Source organism: Macaca mulatta, chromosome 1 (genome assembly GCF_049350105.2).
Source record: "Macaca mulatta isolate MMU2019108-1 chromosome 1, T2T-MMU8v2.0, whole genome shotgun sequence".
Lineage (NCBI taxonomy): Eukaryota > Metazoa > Chordata > Mammalia > Primates > Cercopithecidae > Macaca > Macaca mulatta.
In genome coordinates, this window is record NC_133406.1 from 116,179,638 (window position 1) to 116,198,922 (window position 19,285).

At 44.5% G+C, this 19,285-nt stretch overlaps 2 protein-coding genes and 1 long non-coding RNA gene across 30 annotated transcripts in view; 1 reads left to right on the forward strand and 2 right to left on the reverse strand.

The window, feature by feature from the left end:
- The window catches only part of LOC144331470 (uncharacterized), a 37,363-nt gene extending 32,552 nt beyond the window's left edge, over positions 1–4,811 (forward strand). The window contains exon 2 of the long non-coding RNA XR_013398538.1: positions 4,375–4,811. This is a non-coding gene — a long non-coding RNA (uncharacterized LOC144331470). The remainder of the gene's footprint in view (positions 1–4,374) is intronic.
- Positions 1–6,308, reverse strand: part of SETDB1 (SET domain bifurcated histone lysine methyltransferase 1) — a 41,391-nt gene extending 35,083 nt beyond the window's left edge. For 7 of the 28 annotated variants that reach the window (XR_013398382.1, XR_013398370.1, XM_077947409.1 and 4 more), the window contains exons 1-3: positions 6,047–6,091; positions 4,533–4,803; positions 2,352–2,503 (exon numbers count right to left, since the gene is read on the reverse strand). Coding sequence is in view for 19 of the 28 variants with exons in the window: in XM_077947409.1 (XP_077803535.1) it covers positions 2,352–2,503; positions 4,533–4,792 (412 nt within the window). In the remaining 9 variants the exon portion in view is untranslated. Of the gene's footprint in view, positions 1–2,325; positions 2,504–4,532; positions 4,804–5,768; positions 5,879–5,961; positions 6,092–6,161 lie in introns of those variants that run through there. The other 21 variants (XR_013398376.1, XM_077947413.1, XM_015151793.2 and 18 more) reach the window with 11 other exon arrangements.
- An 8,589-nt stretch (positions 6,309–14,897) lies between these two features.
- CTXND2 (cortexin domain containing 2) overlaps positions 14,898–19,285 on the reverse strand; it is a 30,091-nt gene continuing 25,703 nt past the window's right edge. Inside the window, exon 2 of the mRNA XM_077948012.1 lies at positions 14,898–15,268. Within this exon, the coding sequence (XP_077804138.1) occupies positions 15,028–15,195 (168 nt within the window). The 5' untranslated portion in view covers positions 15,196–15,268 and the 3' untranslated portion in view covers positions 14,898–15,027. The remainder of the gene's footprint in view (positions 15,269–19,285) is intronic.

Consider the following 19,285-nt stretch of genomic DNA (forward strand, 5'->3'; position numbering starts at 1 on the left):
TGCAAGGTTGGTTTAACATCCAAAAAAACAGCTACTGTAATGCATTCTTAATATGATAAAAGACAAAAGAAACATAGGAGAATGATATAGAAAAAGCTGACAAAATCCAAAATCCAATTCGGCTACGATAAAATCTCTCAAACTAGGATTAGAAGGGGATTCCTTTAATTTAATCAACGGCATCTATAGAAAACCTACTGCTGACATAATTAATGGTTAACAACCAAATGCTTTCATATTAACATCAGGAAGAAGAAAAGGATGTCCTTTTTTTTTTGAGACGGAGTCTCGCTCTGTTGCCCAGGCTGGAGTGCAGTGGTGTGATTTTCTGCTCACTGCAAGCTCCGCCTCCTGGGTTCACACCATTCTCCTGCCTCAGCCTCCCAAGTAGCTGGGACTACAGGTGCCCGCCACCATGCCTGGCTAATTTTTTTTTTTTTTGGTATTTTTACTAGAGATGGGGTTTCACCATGTTAGCCAGATGGTCTCAAACTCCTTCCTGACCCTGTGATCCGCCAGCCTCAGCCTCCCAAAGTGCTGGGATTACAGGTGTGAGCCACTGCACCCGGCCTTTTCTTTTTTTTTTTTGAGACACAGTCTCGCTGTCACCCAGGCGGGAGTGCAATGACACAATCTCAGCTCACCGCAAGCTCTGCCTCCCAGGTTCACACCATTCTCCTGCCTCAGCCTCCTGAGTAGCTGGGACTACAGGTGCCTGCCACCATGCCTGGCTAATTTTTTGTATTTTTAGTACGGACGGGATTTCACCGTGTTAGCCAGGATGGTCTCGATCTCCTGACCTCGTGATCTGCCTGTCTCAGCCTCCCAAAGTGCCGGGATTACAGGCATGAGCCACCGCACCTGGCCAGGATGTCTGTTCTTAAAACCTTTTTTTTTTTTGGAAGACAAGAGTTTCCCTTAGTCACCCAGGCTAGAGTACAGTGCCACGATCACAGCCCACTGCAGCCTCAACTTCCTGTACTTAGATCCTTCCACCTCAGCCTCCCAAGTAGCTGGGATTACTGGGGCGCACCACCATGCCTGGCTACTTTTTTTACTTTTAGTAGAGATGAGGTCTTGCTATGTTGGCCATTCCTGGGATCGGGGGATCCTCCCACCTCAACCTCCCAAAGTGCTGGGATTACAGGTATGAGCCACTGTGCCAGGCCTGCTCTTAAAACGTATTCGACACTGTACTGAAGGTTTTAGTGAGTACAATAAGAAAAGAGAAAGAAAAGATATCCAGGGTAGAAAAGAAGAAGTAAAACAGACTTTATTTGCATGAATTAGTTTTAGAAAATCCTAAGTAATTGGCTGGGTGCAGTGGCTCATGCCTGTAATCCTAGCACTTTGGGAGGCCAAGGTGGGTGGATCACAAGGTCAGGAGTTCAACACTAGCCTGGCCAAGATGATGAAACCCTGACTCTACTAAAAACACAAAAATTAGCTGGGTGTGGTGGTGGGGCGGGGCGGGGGGCACCTGTAATCCCAGCTAGTTGGGAGGTCAAGGCAGAGAACATATTGAATCCGGGAGACAGAGGTTGCAGTGAGCTGAGATTGCACCACTGCATGCACTCCAGCCTGGGTGAAAGAGTGAGACTCTGTCTCAAAAAAAAAAAAAAGAAAAAAAAAGAAAAAAAAAAAAGAAACAGAAAAGAAAACAAAAGAAAAAGAAAAAAGAAAATCCTAAGGAATCAATACACAAAAACCAACCGTATTTTTTATATCCTAGCAACAAAACATACACTTACTGTAAGTCCTGGTAATTCCACTCTTTGATGGAATACCCCAAAATAGTGGTTACACAGAATGAGGAAAGCAAAGTAATGCAATCAGGCTGTAGCACATAGGGAACATCCATGACACTAACAATGCTGCATTTTTTTCTTTAATAGCCAGCTCAGGCAGTTTGAAATATGGAGTTAGTGACAATGGTTTCTCCTCTCTTCTATTATCTTCCATTTGCTCATCTTCCAGTGTTTTAATTTCTTTATTTTTTTATTTTTTTATTTTTTTTGAGACGGAGTCTCGCTCTGTCGCCCAGGCTGGAGTGCAGTGGCCGGATCTCAGCTCACTGCAATCTCCGCCTCCCGGGTTTACGCCATTCTCCTGCCTCAGCCTCTTGAGTAGCTGGGACTACAGGCGCCCGCCACCGCGCCCAGCTAATTTTTTGTATTTTTTAGTAGAGACGGGGTTTCACCGTGTTAGCCAGGATGGTCTCGATCTCCTGACCTCGTGATCTGCCCATCTTGGCCTCCCAAAGTGCTGGGATTACAGGCTTGAGCCACCGTGCCCAGCCCAGTGTTTTAATTTCAATCCTGAGACTTTCCTATCCAAAGCTCATCCCTTACCTGAATCAATACTGAGGACATCATCATCTTCATCAGGAATCTCAATTATTTCTGTAGGCCGGGAAGATTCGTCCTCAGAGCTACTGTCCCGGTATTGTAGTCCCAGCTTGGAGTAGAAGTCCTTCACCAAAGACTCACAATTAGTCACTGCCCTAATATTGGAACACACGCAGAAAAGTCAAAGCCAGAAGAGGAATTAGAGATATAGAATCCATTACAATTTATATATATTTAAGTATATACGGTCCTCAATTTAAATGGGCCACATTCCAGTGTCTCTGTTTAGAATTTAAAATGCTTTTTCTATAGAAAAATGTTTTAAATAGTGGTTTAGTTTCCAGACTAGTTCCTCAAAAATCCAAAGTAAGCCCAAAGTACAGTACTTTCAAACTTACCTAATTATTTACCTTGCTGTTATCTGAAAATCTATCCTGGCCGGGTGTGGTGGCTCGCGCCTGTAATCCCAGCAATTTGGGAGGCTGAGGCAGGTGGATCACTTGAGGTCAGGAATTTGACCTCCCCAGCCCGGCTGACATGGTGAAACCCCATCTCTACTAAAAATACAAAAATTAGTCGGGTGTGGTGGTGCACACCTGTAGTCTCAGCTACTCGGGAGGCTGAGACAGGAGAGCTGCTTGAACTCAGGAGGTGGAAGCTGCAGTGAGCCAAGATCACGCCACAGCACTCCAGCCTGGGCGAGACAGAGCAAGTCTCTGTCTGAAAAAAAAAAAAAAAACAACAAACAAACAAACAAACAAAAAAGACACATGAAAAAATGCTCATCATCACTGGCCATCAGAGAAATGCAAATCAAAACCACAATGAGATACCATCTCACACCAGTTAGAATGGCGATCATTAAAAAGTCAGGAAACAACAGGTGCTGGAGAGGATGTAGAGAAACAGGAACAGTTTTACACTGTTGGTGGGACTGCAAATTAGTTCAACCATTGTGGAAGACAGTGTGGCAATTCCTCAAGGATCTAGAACTAGAAATACCATTTGACCCAGTCATCCCATTACTGGGTATATACCCAAAGGATTATAAATCATGCTGCTATAAAGACAAATGCACACGTATGTTTATTGCGGCACTATTCACAATAGCAAAGACTTGGAACCAAACCAAAGGTCCATCAATGATAGACTGGATTAAGAAAAGGTGGCACATATACACCATGGAATACTATGTAGCCATAAAAAAGGATAAGTTCATGTCCTTTGTAGGGACATGGATGAAGCTGGAAACCATCATTCTGAGCAAACTATCGCAAGGACAGAAAACCAAACACTGCATATTCTCACTCATAGGTGGGAATTGAACAACGAGAACACTTGGACACAGGATGGGGAACATCACATACCAGGGCCTGTTGTGCGGTTGGGGGAGGGGGAAGGGATAGCATTAGGAGATATACCTAATGTCAATGATGAGTTAATGGGTGCAGCACACCAACATGGCACATGTATACATATGTAACAAACCTGCAGGTTGTGCACATGTACCCTAGAACTTAAAGTATAATAATAAATTTTTAAAAATGTATTCTAAGTGACAACTGGAGCACTAGAAACAAATCTTTTGGGGGGTATAGGAACTGATTAATGCTTCGGAGTTACGTAAGACAGAAATTCTGTACAATCCTCACTCCCTGGATGATCTTACTAGGGAAATGAAGCAATTGTTCTAAGACAGAGCACAGGAGGAAGAAGGGGAAAGGACTTAAGACTTGGACTCCCTTACTGCTGATCATATGTTAGCTGCTGACAGATGAAAATTATATTTATGGCTGACTGTAAGGTCAGATTTTTTACCATAAACTTCGAGGAAGAGTAAGGTTCTAAATATGTGTACTTCATAAAGTATAAAATTCTTGGTACACAGCCCGGCCAACATGGTGAAACCCTGTCTCTACTAAAAATATAAAAAATTAGCTGGGCGTGGTAGCGGATGCCTGTAATCCCAGCTACTTGGGAGGGTGAGGCGGGAGAATCACTTGAACCTGAGAGGTTGAGGTTGTAGTGAGCTGGGACCACTCCACTGCACTCCAGCCTGGGTGACAGAGCGAGACTCCGTCTCAAAAAATAAAATAAAATGCTTGGTACAAGGTCATGAACAATTATTCTCTAAAAATATCTCCCAATGGAGAGATTTCCCTCTATTTTCCATGGAGTTCTCACCTGGATGCATCATCAAATAGCTGGTCAACGTGAGCCACCTCAGATTCTTTCTGTATTACCCATGTCTCTAACTCTGCTAGCTGTTTCTTGCGCTGCTGTACACAATCCATCTTCTCCAGTTCCTCATCGATGAAATGCCGAAGTTCCTCCATAGAGATACCCAGTTCCTCAACCACTGCCTGTTGCAGCTCTGCTATCTCTTCAGACTCCACTGTAGCTGTTGCTGCATCCAAACCAATGCACCCAGGAAGGGAAGACATGCTTTTGTCCTCTGCATGGAACAGAAAACAAATTAAACTGGAGTCCTTTTAACTATAATCAATAGAGAATTTCAGTTCCCTAATAAAACTAATTCCTGTTCTGCTGCCTGTTATTCTATTCAAATAGTCCATGTTCTTCTTCCCCATTCTCCAGAATCTGATGCTGAGATTTTTAAGAGTTCTTATCTTCTACTACACACTAACAGGCCTGAAAAAGCTTTAAAAGTTTGAGAGGGCATGGAGAACATTCATTAAGCAGTAGGGAGCTACTGAAAATAATGTTTTGGGCTAGCACAGTGGCTTACATCTGTAATCTCAGCACTTTTAGAGGCCGAGACAGGAAGGTCGCTTGAGGGCAGGAGTTCAAGACCAGCCTGGGCAACATGGCAAGACTCGTCTTTACAAAAAAAATACAAAAATTAGCCAGGTGTGGTGGTGCATGCCTTTAGTCCCAGCTACTCAGGAGGCTGAGGTGGGAGGATCGCTTGAGCCCAGGAGAGGCTGCTGTAGTGAGCTATGTTTGCCCTATGCATTCCAGCTTGGGTGACAAAGCGAGACCCTGTCTCAAAACAAACCAAACTTTAAAAATAATGCTTTGGGATACCGAAGAGAACCAATCCAGGAGAAGATATTTTTGTGGTCTATACGTGTTCCTTAACTTAAAGATTATGTGATAAATCTTTGTATGCTATGCCTAATTTGAACAAAACTTCTACCTGGGGATGGAGTTGATTTGTAACTCACTAATTCAGTGTTTTCTCTTTCATCACTTCTTCCCCTTACATTACTTTGCTTCCATGTGGAAATTTACTTTTTAAAAAGTCTATGATATTCAAAGCTCGCAGCAAAAAGGTTTCCCCCAAAGGACAGAGAAGTAAAGCAAGCTGGGAATAAAACGTGGCTACCTAACATCCACAACCAAAATACTTCACACATTCGTGTGAACTGCTTTTTCAATCAAACGGTTAAAGCAAACCTGATTTTCAACGCCTCCATTTTCCTTTGCCCACACACCAGCCCACTCCCGTGCTACCTATTCTAGGGGTGCGTCCTACCCATTCGCAAACCCAGTTCAGCCCCGCCCCCGTTCGCCTCTGGGGAAGACTTCCTTCCCACCCTCGCCCGACCCCCTCCCACAAACAAAACATCCCAGATAAGCCTTTGGTCACCAAATAACTCAATTAACAGTATTCCCCACACCTCCCGTCTTCCAGCTTTAAGGGCTCTTTTTCACCAACCAGACCCCAGACTCACAACTCATGGGTCAGCCTCGACGGAAAAGAGCGAAAGCGAAGGGATAAGGGAGGAGGGGGAGGGGAGAAAGCGTGAAGGAGGGAAGGGGAAGCAAAAGAAACGCCCGGAAGCAAACCTTTAGTGCCGTTCCGGTCACCGCGACGGTAGCCTGATGGGGTCAAATCCAAAGTCGCGGGGCGCCCCTCAGAGGCGACGAAACTAAGGTAACTACGCATGCGTTAAGGCAGAGCCTTCCAGGGACACACGTGAGAAGCGACTGGCAGGGCAGAGTGGGCGTGGCCAGGAGTATATTACCGAGTCTCCGCCTGTCCTACCACCCTCGACTAGTGGCCACATTACTACATTCATAGTGTAAAGACTGAGGGAAGCACTCATAGGTTCAGAGCTTTATTCTTTCAGTTTTACTTGAGTTTGTTTTGTTACATAAGTTATACAAATTGTAAAGGCTATCAAAATGTAATAAGAAAAACGTGATAAAATTCTCTCTTGCCCCATCACTTACCACCCCGCTCCTTTCAGGTAATACAGCTTAATTTTCTAGTCTTGTGTGCACACGTTCCTGTATATAGATTTTTGTTTTCATTTAACATGTGGACATTACCTGAAGCCAATAAAAAAGGTAAAATTTGTATTTTTGGCCGGGCGCGGTGGCTCACACCTGTCATCCCAGCACTTTGGGAGGCCGAGGCGGCGGATCACGAGGTCAGGAGATCAAGACCATCCTGGCTAACACGTTGAAACCCCGTCTCTACTAAAAATACACACACACACAAAATTAGCCGGGTGGTGGGCGCCTGTAGTCCCAGGTACTCGGGAGGCTGAGGCAGGAGAATGGCATGAACCCGGGAGGCAGAGCTTTCGGTGAGCGGAGATCGCGCCACTGCACTCCAGCCTGGGCCATAGAACGAGACTCCATCTCAAAAACAAACAAACAAAAAACAACAACAATAACTTGTATTTTTGACACCTGAATAATAAGGTTAAACCATATTTGTTTAGATTGTTTTCCGTTCTCAGCCCCGACAAATAGCGCAACAATAAAAATAAACATCCTTTTGAAGTAGTACTTTTATTTCTGTAGAAAAGATTCCCCAGGCCGGGCGCTGTAGCTCACGCCTGTAATCCCAACATTTTGAGAGGCCGAGGCGGGAGGATTGCTAGAGCCCAGGAGTTCCAAACCGGCCTGGGCAATACGGTGAAACGCCATCTCAACTAAAAATACGAGATAAAAAAAGTCAGGCGTGGTAGTTCGCGCCTGTGGTCCCAGCAACTACGGAGCTGAGGCGGGAGGATCGCTGAGCCCTGCTGACAGAGGCTTCAGTGAAAGGAGATCGCGCCACTGCACTCCAGCCTGAGTGACCGAGCAAGACTCCGTTTTGAGAGTCCGTCTCAAACACACACACACACACACACAAATTTTTCATTTAAAAAGTACAAACCAGAACCTTGTGTGTGAGGCTGGAAACAGAGCCCAAGCAGCTAGAACTCCCAAGTCCTTGAAATTCTCTCCTGTTGATCACATTTTCACCTGTGCTCACTTCACCTGCTCACCAGTTTCCTGGGACTACCCTAAGTGCCTATTTCCAATTAAGACAGCAGAAATTGAGGTGTGGAGAAGTGAAGGGTTCCTCCAGATAATTGAAATTCATCATGTTATAAACTCATTTCATCATGGTATCACCTTCTAACCTGAGCTAGAAATTTTAGACATACTACTCCCTAAACACACACACACACACACACACACACACTCTATTTATTGAATACTTGCTACATAGCAGGAACTGTTCTAAGCACTTGCCAGTTATTAATTCATTTAAACTTCACAATTATCCTATGAGGTAAGAACTAATATTATTGTCCCTTTTTTATGGATGAGAAAACGGAGGCACAGAAATAAATTTCCCAAAGCCACACAGCTAAAAAGTGACAGACCCAGGCAGTTTGGCCATATACTTGGTGGTCTTGAACCATTATTCAGTGTAACTTGTTTCCTCTTCTTTCTTTTTTTTTTTTTTTTTTTTTTTTTTGAGACGGAGTCTCACGCTGTTGCCCAGGCTGGAGTGCAGTGGCGCGATCTTGGCTCACTGCAAGCTCCGCCTCCTGGGTTTACGCCATTCTCCTGCCTCAGCCTCCTGAGTAGCTGGGACTACAGGCGCCTGCCACCGCGCCCGGCTAATTTTTTGTATTTTTAGTAGAGACGGGGTTTCACTGTGGTCTCGATCTCCTGACCTTGTGATCCGCCCGCCTCGGCCTTCCAAAGTGCTGGGATTACAGGCTTGAGCCACCGCGCCCGGCCTTCCTCTTCTTTCTTTTCCTTTTTTTTTTTTTTTTTTTTGAGATGAAGTCTCACTCTGCCACCCCAGACTGGAGTGCAGTGGTGCGATCTCGGCCCACTGCAACCTCAGCCTCCCAGGTTCAAGTGATTCTCCTGCCACAGCCTCTCGAGTAGCTGGGACTATAGGTGCCCACCACCACGCCCAGCTAATTTTTTTTTTTTTTTTGAGACAGAGTCTCGCTCTGTCGCCCAGGCTGGAGTGCAGTGGCTGGATCTCAGCTCACTGCAAGCTCCGCCTCCTGGGTCTACGCCATTCTCCTGCCTCAGCCTCCCGAGTAGCTGGGACTACAGGCGCCCGCCACCTCGCCCAGCTAGTTTTTTGTATTTTTTAGTAGAGACGGGGTTTCACCGTGTTAGCCAGGCTGGTCTCGATCTCCTGACCTCGTGATCCGCCCGTCTCGGCCTCCCAAAGTGCTGGGATTACAGGCTTGAGCCACCGCGCCCGGCCTTAATTTTTATATTTTTAATAGAGATGGGGTTTCATCATGTTGGCCAGGCTGGTCTCGAATTCCTGACCTCAGGTGATCAACCTGCCCTGGACTCCCAAAGTGCTGGGATTATAGCTGTGAGCCACTGCACCCGGCCTCTTTTCCTATTCTATTGGCTTTGTTTAGCTCTTATTTCTTTTCTTTTTCTTTCTTTCTCTTTTTTTTCTTTTTTTGAGATAGAGTCTCGCTCTGTCTCCCAGGCTGGAGTGCAGTGGCAGGATCTCTGCTCACTGTAACCTTTGCTTCCCGGGGTTCAAGCATTTCTCCTGCCTCAGCCTCCCCAGTCACCAGCCACCTGATGTGGCCACGGCAGGCTATTTTTTTTTTTTTTTTAATTTTAGTAGAAACGGGTTTTCACCATGTTGGTCAGGCTTGTCTTAAACTCCTGACCTCAGGTGATCCACCTGCCTCAGCCTCCCAAAGTGCTAGGATTACAGGCGTGAGCTACGGCACCCAGCCAGCCCTGCAATATTCTTTAAATCAACAATTCAACTTCCAGGACTTAAGTGACATATTTTTGTTCGTTTGTTTGTTTGTTTTGAGATGGAGTCTCACTGTGTTGCCCAGGCTGGAGTGCAGTGGTGCAAGTGGAGTGCAGTGGAGCCACTGTGCCTGGCTGCTATATACTTTTGAATTTGCATACTTTTGAAATGACTCAAGTGCTAAATTATTTTCTGCAGCATAATTGTTTGAAATAGCAAAAAATTTGAAAATAATGTAAATTTCTATTGGCAGGCGTTGGTTAAATTATGGCACACTCAAACAATATAATGCTCTTTAACTGTGTTTAAAAAAAAAAAAGCTAGGCTGGGCTCACGCCTGTAATCCCAACACTTCAGGAGGCCAAGGAGGGTGGATCACGAGGTCAGGGGATCAAGACCATCCTGGCTAACACAGTGAAACCTGGTCTCTATTAAAAATACGAAAAATTAGCTGGGCATGGTGGTGGGCGCCTATAGTACCAGCTACTCGGGAGGCTGGGGCAGGAGAATGGCATGAACCCGGGAGGCAGAGCTTGCAGTGAGCCGAGATTGTGCCACTGCACTTCAGCCTGGGTGACAGAGCGAGACTCTGTCTCAAAAAAAAAAAAAAAAAAAAAAAAAGCTAAGGAGGCTGTGCGTGTATTGATGTGGAATAATCTTCAAGATACAATATTAAGTAAAAACTGGTGCAGAACATGGTATATAGTGTGGCATCATTTGTGTAACTATTGGTAATAATATATGTTTTTTTCTCACATGTACATAAAATACCACTGGAAGGATACGCAAGAAATTTTTAATGTTGGGCCAGGTGCAGTGGTTCACACCTGTAGTCCCAGAACTTTGGGAGGCTGAGATGGGTGGATTATTTGAGGTCAGGAGTTCGAGACCAACCTGGCCAATATGGTGAAACCCTGTCTCTACTAAAAATACAAAAATTAGCTGGGCATGGTGGTGGGCGCTTGTAGTCCCAGCTACTCGGGAGGCTGAGGCAGGAAAATTGCTTGAACTTTGGAGGCTGAGGTTGCAGTGAACTGAGATCATACCACTACCCTCCAGCCTGGGTGAGAGAGTGAGACCCTGTCTCAAAAAAAAAAAAAAAAAAAAAAAAAAGACAGAAATTGTTAACATTGGTTGTTTGTGAAGAGAGAACAGAAGGTTAAAGAGGAGTAAGAATTTTCACAGTACACCATTTTGTACCTTTTGAAATTTCACCCAGCACTTTGGGAGGCCTAGGCAGGTGGATCACCTGAGGACAGGAGTTCCAGACCAGCGTGGCCAACATGGTAAAACCCCGTTTCTACTAAAAATACAAAAAATGAGCTGGGCATGGTGGCGGGTGCCTGTAATCCCAGCTACTAGGGAGGCTGAGGCAGGAGAATCACTTGAACCCCGGGAGGTAGTGGTTGCAGTGAGCCGAGGTCACGCCATTATACTCCAGCTTGGGCGGCAGAGCGAGACTCCATCTCAAAAAAAAAAAAGAAAAGAAAAAAGAAATTTGAAACTTGAAAATGGATAGCCTATTCAAAAAGGTTAGATTAAAAATAAAAAGGAAAGGAAAATATTTGGAAAGTATGTATATATGTGTGTGTATATATATATATATATATATATATATATATATATATATATGCACAAATGGACTTTATAGCAATTACCTTTGGAAAGAAGGAATGGGAAACAAGGCAGTAATCTAATAAGTTTTTGCCTTCTTTTTTTTTTTTTTTCTTTTTTTGACAGAGTCTCGCTCTGTCACCCCGGCTGGAGTGCAGTGGGGTGATCTCGGCTCTCTGCAAGCTCCACCTCCGGGTTCACGCCATTCTCCTGCCTTATCCGCCTGCCCCCCAGTAGCTGGGACTACAGGCGTCCGCCACCACGCCCGGCTAATTTTTTGTATTTTTAGTAGAGATGAGGTTTCACCGTGTTAGCCAGGATGATCTCGATCTCCTGACCTCGGGATCCACCCGCCTCGGCGTCCCAAAGTGCTGGGATTACAGGCGTGGCCTTTTTATGTATGTATTTATTTATTTTGAGACAGAGTCTTACTCTGTTGCCCAGGCTGGAGTGCCATGGCATGATCTTGGCTCACTGCAACCTCCGCCTTCCAGGTTCAAGCGATTCTCCTGCCTCAGCCTCCCGAGTAGCTGGGACTATAGGTGCCTGCCACCATGCCTGGCTAATTTTTGTAGTTTTAGTAGAGACGGGGTTTCATCGTGTTAGCCAGGATGGTCTTGATCTCCTGACCTTGTGATCCACCTGCTTCGGCCTCCCAAAGTGCTGGGATTACAGGCATGAGCCACCACGCCCGGACCTACTTTTTGCCTTTTTATCCTTAGGTAATGTTTGAAAAAATTGTTTTACAATATGCATGTATTACCTTTATAATAATAATTTTTAAAATGTTGATTCAAAACACAAATGTAGAACCCCAACACCTACCAGACACACCCACATTAGTGGTGGGAGAGTCCTGGCCCAATATAACTTCTCTGTAGACCAATTGGACCTATAAATTGTCAGTTTGAGGTGGGTGGAAGGAGTGATTAAGAACATCAGGTTAGCAGAGATCATGTGATCAATAAGACCAAACAAACCGAAGGTCCATGGGCTGCAACTCCCTGAATCTCCATACCAAGGACTATCTGGCCACCCAGGCTGGAGTGCAGTTGCACGAGCATAGCTCACTGCAACCTCCATCTTCTGGGCCTTAGCAATCCTCCCACCTCAGTCTCCCAAGCAGCTAGGATTACAGGCACGTGTCACCATGCCCAGCTACTTTTTTATTTTTTAGTAGAGACGAGATCTTACTATGTCGCCCAGGCTGGTCTCAAACTCCTGGGCTCAAGTGATCCTCCCACCTCAGCCTCCCAAACTCCTGAGATTATAGGCGTGGGCCACCACATCCAGTCTCCCCTCTCTCGAACAGCATTCATACTGGCTTCTCGTGGATTTACTTTAGGTTGCTCATCTTTTTCTGCTTCCACAGATAATCCACTTCTTCCAACTGATGCATCTTTTCTTAGATTACTGGAGAAAGTCAGATAATTGTCAAACCTGTGATTCTCTTGTGACTGCATATTGATGGTCTCATTAATCGTGTGTTTATCGTGCAACTTATGTTAAGAAGATGTTAACTCAGAGGTTAATCTCTGAGTTCCTGGAGGGAACACACTGCAGTCCTCAAGTGCTGACATCAACCCTTTATTTATTTATTTATTTATTTATTTATTTGAGATGGAGTCTTGCTCTCTTGCCCAGGCCGGAGTGCAGTGTCGTGATCTCGGATCACTGCAACCTCTGCCCCCGAGTTCAAGCGATTCTCCTGCCTCAGCCTCCCAAGTAGCTGGGATTACAGCCATGTGCCACCAAGCCCAGCTAATTTTTGTATTTTTAGTAGAGACGGGGATTCAACATGTTGGGCCAGGCTGGTCTCGAACTCCTGACCTCAGGTGATCCACCCACCTCGGCCTCCCAAAGTGCTGGGATTACAGGTATGAGCCACTGCGCCCAACCTTTATTTTTATTTTACTTTTCCACACAACACCAACATAACTGACATCAATCCTAATCTGCTTTTCACCTGATCTGCACCTTGCCCTGAGTTTCTTTGCATCAAATCAAATCATATATCTCTCTTGTCCCCCTCCCCACATCCTCCCTTTACCTCCCTGGCAGCCTAACCAGTACAATTGAGTATCTTGTTCTGGTGCAGGCAAAGTCTAGTATTTTCCATGGAAGACTTTGATTCCTCTGTCTGCATTTTCCTCGGAGGCTTACTCAAGCTAAGGAAGGGAGCAGTCCCACATCCAGGAGTCAGAAACAGAGACCAATTATCAGGTCTCTGCTAACAGTGCATGACTAGAGTTGTGTCTCTATGCCATGTGGTATTGCTGTTAAAACCCAGTCCAGCGTGGTCCCATGGATGCATGTCTCCACTGAAGTGGCTGCTTGCTGGTCCAAGTCACTGCATAAGCCCAAGTGATGCCCTCCCAGTTAGATTCCAAGGTTATGGCTCTCAATTCATACTCATATGCTAGGTTACTGTTGACTAGAATATTAGGCCATCGTGGCTGGATATGAGGGCTTTGATTCTCCATCATCTGCTGTACTAAAACCAATCCTCTTCAGCCAAACCCACAATGAGTCTTGCTCAGCAATTTAGGTACTCCCTTTCTTTCTAGTGACTTCTCTTAAAAGCTTCCCTGCCAATTGGCTCATACACCACTCTATCAAAGTTCCCTAACTTCAGACTTTGGAGAGTAGGTGCTATGATTTTCTTCCCTCTGCTCTTAAGCGATCCCTTGGGGCTGGGCGCAGTGGCTCATGCCTATAATCCCAGCACTGTGGGAGGCTGAGGTGGGTGGATCACTTGAGGTCAGGAGTTCGAGACCAGTTTGGTCAACATGGTGAAACCCTGTCTCTACTAAAAATACAAAAATTAGCCAGGCATGTGGCGGATGCCTGTAATTCCAGCTACTCTGGAGGCTGAGGAAGGAGAATTGCTTGAACCCGGGAGGCAAAGGTTTCAGTGAGCCGGAATCACACCACTGCCCTCCAGCCTGGGTGACAGAATGAAACTCTGTCTCAAAAAGAAAGAAAAGATTGCTGGGATGATGATCAGAATCATGACCACCATCTGCATCATCATATATTATGTATTAATTTCCTATGACTGACATAACAAGTTACCACACCGGGTGCCTTAAAACAACAGAAATTTATTTTCTCACAGTTCTGAAGGCCGAAGTCCAAAATCAAGGTGTTGGTAAGACCATACCGGTACCAGAATCTCTAGGGGAGAAAGAATCCTTTCTTCACTCTTCTAGTTTCTGGTGGTTCCAGGCAAGGGTTCCTTGGCTTGTGGCTGTGTGATTCCAATCTCTGTCTCTGTGTTCACATGGTCTTTTTCTCTGTCTCCCTGTGTCTTCTCCTCTTTTTTTTTTTTTAGAACAATTGTCATTGGATTTAAGACTTACCTAGATAATTTAGGATGAATTTATCTTGAGATTCTTAATTATATTTGCAAAGACCATTTTTCCAAATAAGGTCACATTCCAGGGCTTAGGACACAGATATATCTTTTCTGGGGCCCTCATACAAACCTCTACATAATATTTTATAGATGAGGAAATTTGGGATGAGAGAGATTAAGGAATTCACCCACAGCAAATTAGTCCCCTTCTACCACAGAGTTCTGCCCACTTAAGAACAGCAGATTTTACAAAACTTCACACACTAAAACAATCTGGTTACACTCTTCTTATAGGACATTTGATTTCTGCTGAGCCTACATTTGCATAACTAAAGGGATCATTCAAGTCTGCCACCTCTAGGTGAGCTTCTAGTTTCAGGTGGACCTTACCAAGCATGATGACATTATGTTACATTACATCATAAAATTATGGCCCACTGTCCCATCCTAAGAACCTTAGGCATTGAAGAATTAAAATCCATGGACTTATTCTAGCCAATAAATTCAACCTCTAACTTACTTTAGTAGCCATTTCCCTGAACAGGAACAATACAGACTGGCTTATGTTTCATCTCATTGTAGAATGCAAGAGTGAGAAGGCTGAGAAACAGGGAGGTGAAATAATATAAAGTGTGTATAACAGATTTCAAATCTCTTGTGAAAGGAAGTCTACCAGGTTTTATTATACTTCAGATTATACTTCAGCTCAGAGATGGTTCTGTGGTTGTGGAGCTGGCCTTGTAGGGATTCTTCACCAACTTGGCACACCGAAAAATCATCACTATTAGGAACAGAAACAGAAGAACAACAAAGGCAATGGCAAAGCCTTTGTCCACATCAACACTGTTGGACAGGCTTGAATCTTCCATGGGGACTTGCACCTCGTTACTGTTGTCCAGCTCCAGCTACTTCCTCAGGTATAGCTTCAGATTTGTCATATTCCTAGACAAAGGAGGATAAAACAGGCTTATTGGTTTGTGTGTGTATGTGTTTTCTTAATAACACTGTGAAAAACCAAAAAGGGACCAAGGGTTGAAAAAATATCGGCAAGATTTACTTAAGAAGCAGTTACAAAACTGATAAAGTTGATATAGATGACTGACAAGATACACACATACAAGTATCTGTGTGTAAAATATCTGGAGAATTACTCCGAGACAGAACGTGAGCAATGTATATAACCTAGAAATCAGGCGGGCCTTCCTTGTCCCCTAAGATCCAGGTAAAACTGTCTTCGACATCTGAATTCTGTGTTAAGTCAAAATCCTCCTCTAAGATTACTTCAAATTCCAAGAGTACTTATTGTACCTAGTTTGTTGTATAGTCTTAACTCACTGGCTATGAACATGAAATTGTTTTATTTTTTCTGATCACTACATTTAATTGTACCGTCATTCTCATATCTTCATGAAAAATCAGGTATATCCCAGAAGTGATCAATTTCAATTATTAAAACTTACAGGCTGGGCGCAGTGGCTCACACCTGTAATCCCAGCACTTTGTGAGACCAAGGCGGGTGGATCATCTGAGGTCAGGAGTTTGAGACCAGCCTGGATGACATGATGAAACCCCGTCTCTACTAAAAATACAAAAATTAGCCGGGTGTGGTGGCGGGCACCTGTAATCCCAACTACTCAGGAGGTTGAGGCGGAATTGCTTGAATCCGGGAAGCAGGTTGCAGTAAGCTGAGACCAAGTCATTGGACTTCAGCCTGGGCAACAGAGCGAGACTCCGTCTCAAAACAAAACAAAACAAAAATTAGCCAGGCGTGGTGATGCATGCCTGTAGCCCCAGCTACTTGGGAAGCTGAGGCAGGAGAATCACTTGAAACTGGGAGGCAAAAGTTGCAGTGAGCCGAGATCATGGCACTGCACTAGAGCCCGGACGGCAGAGTGAGACTCTGTCTCAAAAAAAAAAAAAAAAAAAAAAATGAGAGTCCAGAAATAAACCCATATATCTATGACCAAGTAATTTTTAACTAGGGTACCAAGAACATTCAGTGAGGAAAGAAAACGAATGGTGCTGGGACAGCTGGATCACCACATGCAAAAGAATTAAGTTAGACCCTTATTTTGAAATGAACCCAATAGTCTCATAGTTTTTTTTGGTATCAACAGAAATTGACCCTTCTTGCTGGGTGTGGCGGCTCATGCCTATAATACCAGCATTTTCAGAGGCCGAGGAGGGCAGATCACCTGAAGTCAGGAGTTCCAGATCAGCCTGGCCAACATGGCGAAACCCCATGTCTACTAAAAATATAAAAATTAGCTGGGTATGGTGGCACACACCTGTAATCCCAGCTACTCAGGAGGCTGAGGCAGGAAAATTGCTTGAACCCGGGAGGCAGAGGTTGCAGTGAGTTGAGATCAAGCCACTGCATTCCAGCCTGGGCGATAGAGGGAGACCTCGTCTCAAAAAAACAAACAAACAAGCAAACAAAAGCAAAAACAAACAAACAAACAAAAAACAGAAAAAAGAAAAATAAATTGACCTTCTGGTCTTAAAGCTTAAAACTTACATTTGTTTTATTTTGAGTTCCTTCTTCAGGAAAGGACCACCAGGCCTCTCAAAAAAAGTATCAAGGAACTGAAACTCAACCAGATCATCCCATCCTGACAATGAAGTACAAGACCCCTCATTGGTCACGAGTGCTTTCTTGGCCTCCTGAGTTCCTGTTTTCCTATACATCGTTACATTTCTTCTTTACTATATAAACCTCTAATTTTAGTTGGTCAGGGAAATGGATTTGTGACTGAGCTGCAGCACCTGAGTAAAGCCTTCTTCCTTGGCAATACCTGTCGTCTCAGTGGCAGGTACTGCTTATCTTTCTGTGTGGTGAGCAACAGGACATAAACTGAACTCCTGGTGTTTTGGTAACAATTTCACACCACATAGAAAGATAAACTTAAAGTGAATCAAAGACCTAAATGTAAAGATTCTTAGATATGACACCAAAATCATGAGCAACAAAAAAGAGATAAACTGGACTTCATCAAAATTTAAGACTTTTTTTTTTGAGACAGGGTCTCACTCTGTCACCCAGGCTGGAGTGCTGTGGTGCCATCTGGGGTCACTGCAGCCTCTACTTCCCAGGCTAAATTGATCCTCCCATCTCAACCTCCCAAGTAGCCGGGACTGTAGGTGCACATCATCATGCCTGGCTAATTGTTTTTTGTTTGTTTGTTTTGGTAGAGATGGAGTTTCACCATGTTGCCCAGGCTGATCTCAAACTCCTGGGCTCAAGAGATCTGTCCTCTTTAGCCTCCGAAAGTATTAGGATTGTAGGCATGAGCTACTGTGCTTGGACAAAACTTGTGTACTTTTTTTTTTTTTTTTTTTTTTTGAGACGGAGTCTCGCTCCGTCGCCCAGGCTGGAGTGCAGTGGCGCGATCTCGGCTCACTGCAAGCTCCGCCTCCCAGGTTCAAGCGATTCTTCTGCCTCAGCCTCCCAAATAGCTGGGATTATAGGCGCCCCCCAGCATGCCCGGCTAATTTTTGTATTTTTAGTAGAGTCGGGGTTTCACCATGTTGCTCAGGTTGGTCTTGAACTTCTGGGCTAAAGTGATCCTCCACCCACCTTGGCCTCCCAAGGTGCTGGGATTACAGGCGTGACCCACCGCGCCTGGCCAACTTTTGTACTTTAAGCAGAAGATTATTATCAAGAAAATGGGCTGGACGCAGTGGCTCACGCCTGGCCAGTACTTTGGGAGGATGAGGTGGGAGGATCACTTGAGGTCAGGAGTTTGAGACCAGCCTGGGTAGTATGGAGATACCTTGTTTCTTAATTTTTTTTTTAAATTAGCTAGGTGTGTGGCATGTGTGTGTGGTCCTAGCTACTGGAGAGGTGGAGGCAGAAGGATCCTTTGAGCCCAGGAGTTCAGGGTTATAGTGAGCTATGATCACACCACTGTACTCCAGCCTGGGTGACAGAGAGAGACCTGGTAACCAAAGTTACAACGGAACAATGAAAAGACAAACAACTCAAAAATTAGGCAAAGGATCTGAATAGAAATATCTTTTTCTGCATAAGGAATATATGCAAATGGCCAATAAACACATTTTTTAAATGGTCAACATAATTAATCATCAGGGAAATGGAAATAAAACTTCAAGATACCACTTCACACCTACTGGGATGACTAGAATCAAGTCAGATTAAGTGTTGGCAAGGGTATAAAGTAATTGAAACCCTCATTGACTGTTGGTGGGAATGTAAAGTAGTGAAGTTACTTTGGAAAACAGTCTGGAAGTTCCTTGAATTATTAAACATAAGAGTTACTGGCCAGGTACGGTGGCTCACGCCTACTATCCCAGCACTTTGGGCAGCCAAGGTGGGTGGAGGATCACTTTAGCCCAGGAGTTCAAGACCAACCTGGGCAACATGGCAAGCCTTCCTCTCTACAGAAAATACAAAAATTAGCTGGATGTAGTGGCACGCACCTGTAATCCCAGCTACTCAGGAGGCGGAGGTGGGAGGATCACCTGAGCCTGGGAGGCTGGGAGGCTGCAGTGAGCTTTGATCACACCACTACACTCCAGCCTGAGTGACAGAGTGAGACACTGTCTAAAAAAAAAAAAAAAAAAGCCACCATGTGACCTAGCAATTCCACTCCTATGGCTGTCCCCAGGAGAACTGAAAACATGTGACCACACAAAAACTTACACAGGAATGTTTGTAGCAGCATTATTCATCATAGCCAAAAGGTAGAAACAACCCAAAAGTCCATCAACTTACAAATGGATAAGCAAAATATGGTATGTCTACACGATAGACGTATTGGCCATAAAAAGGAAGTATTGATACATGCTACTTGGATGAAACTTTTTTTTTTTGGATGAACCCCAGAAGCATTAAGCTGAGTGAAAGAAACAAGTCACAAACTCCCCCAGCATATTATATAATTCTATTCATATGTAAGTCTAGAATAGAGAAATCTATAGAGACAGATTAGTGGTTGC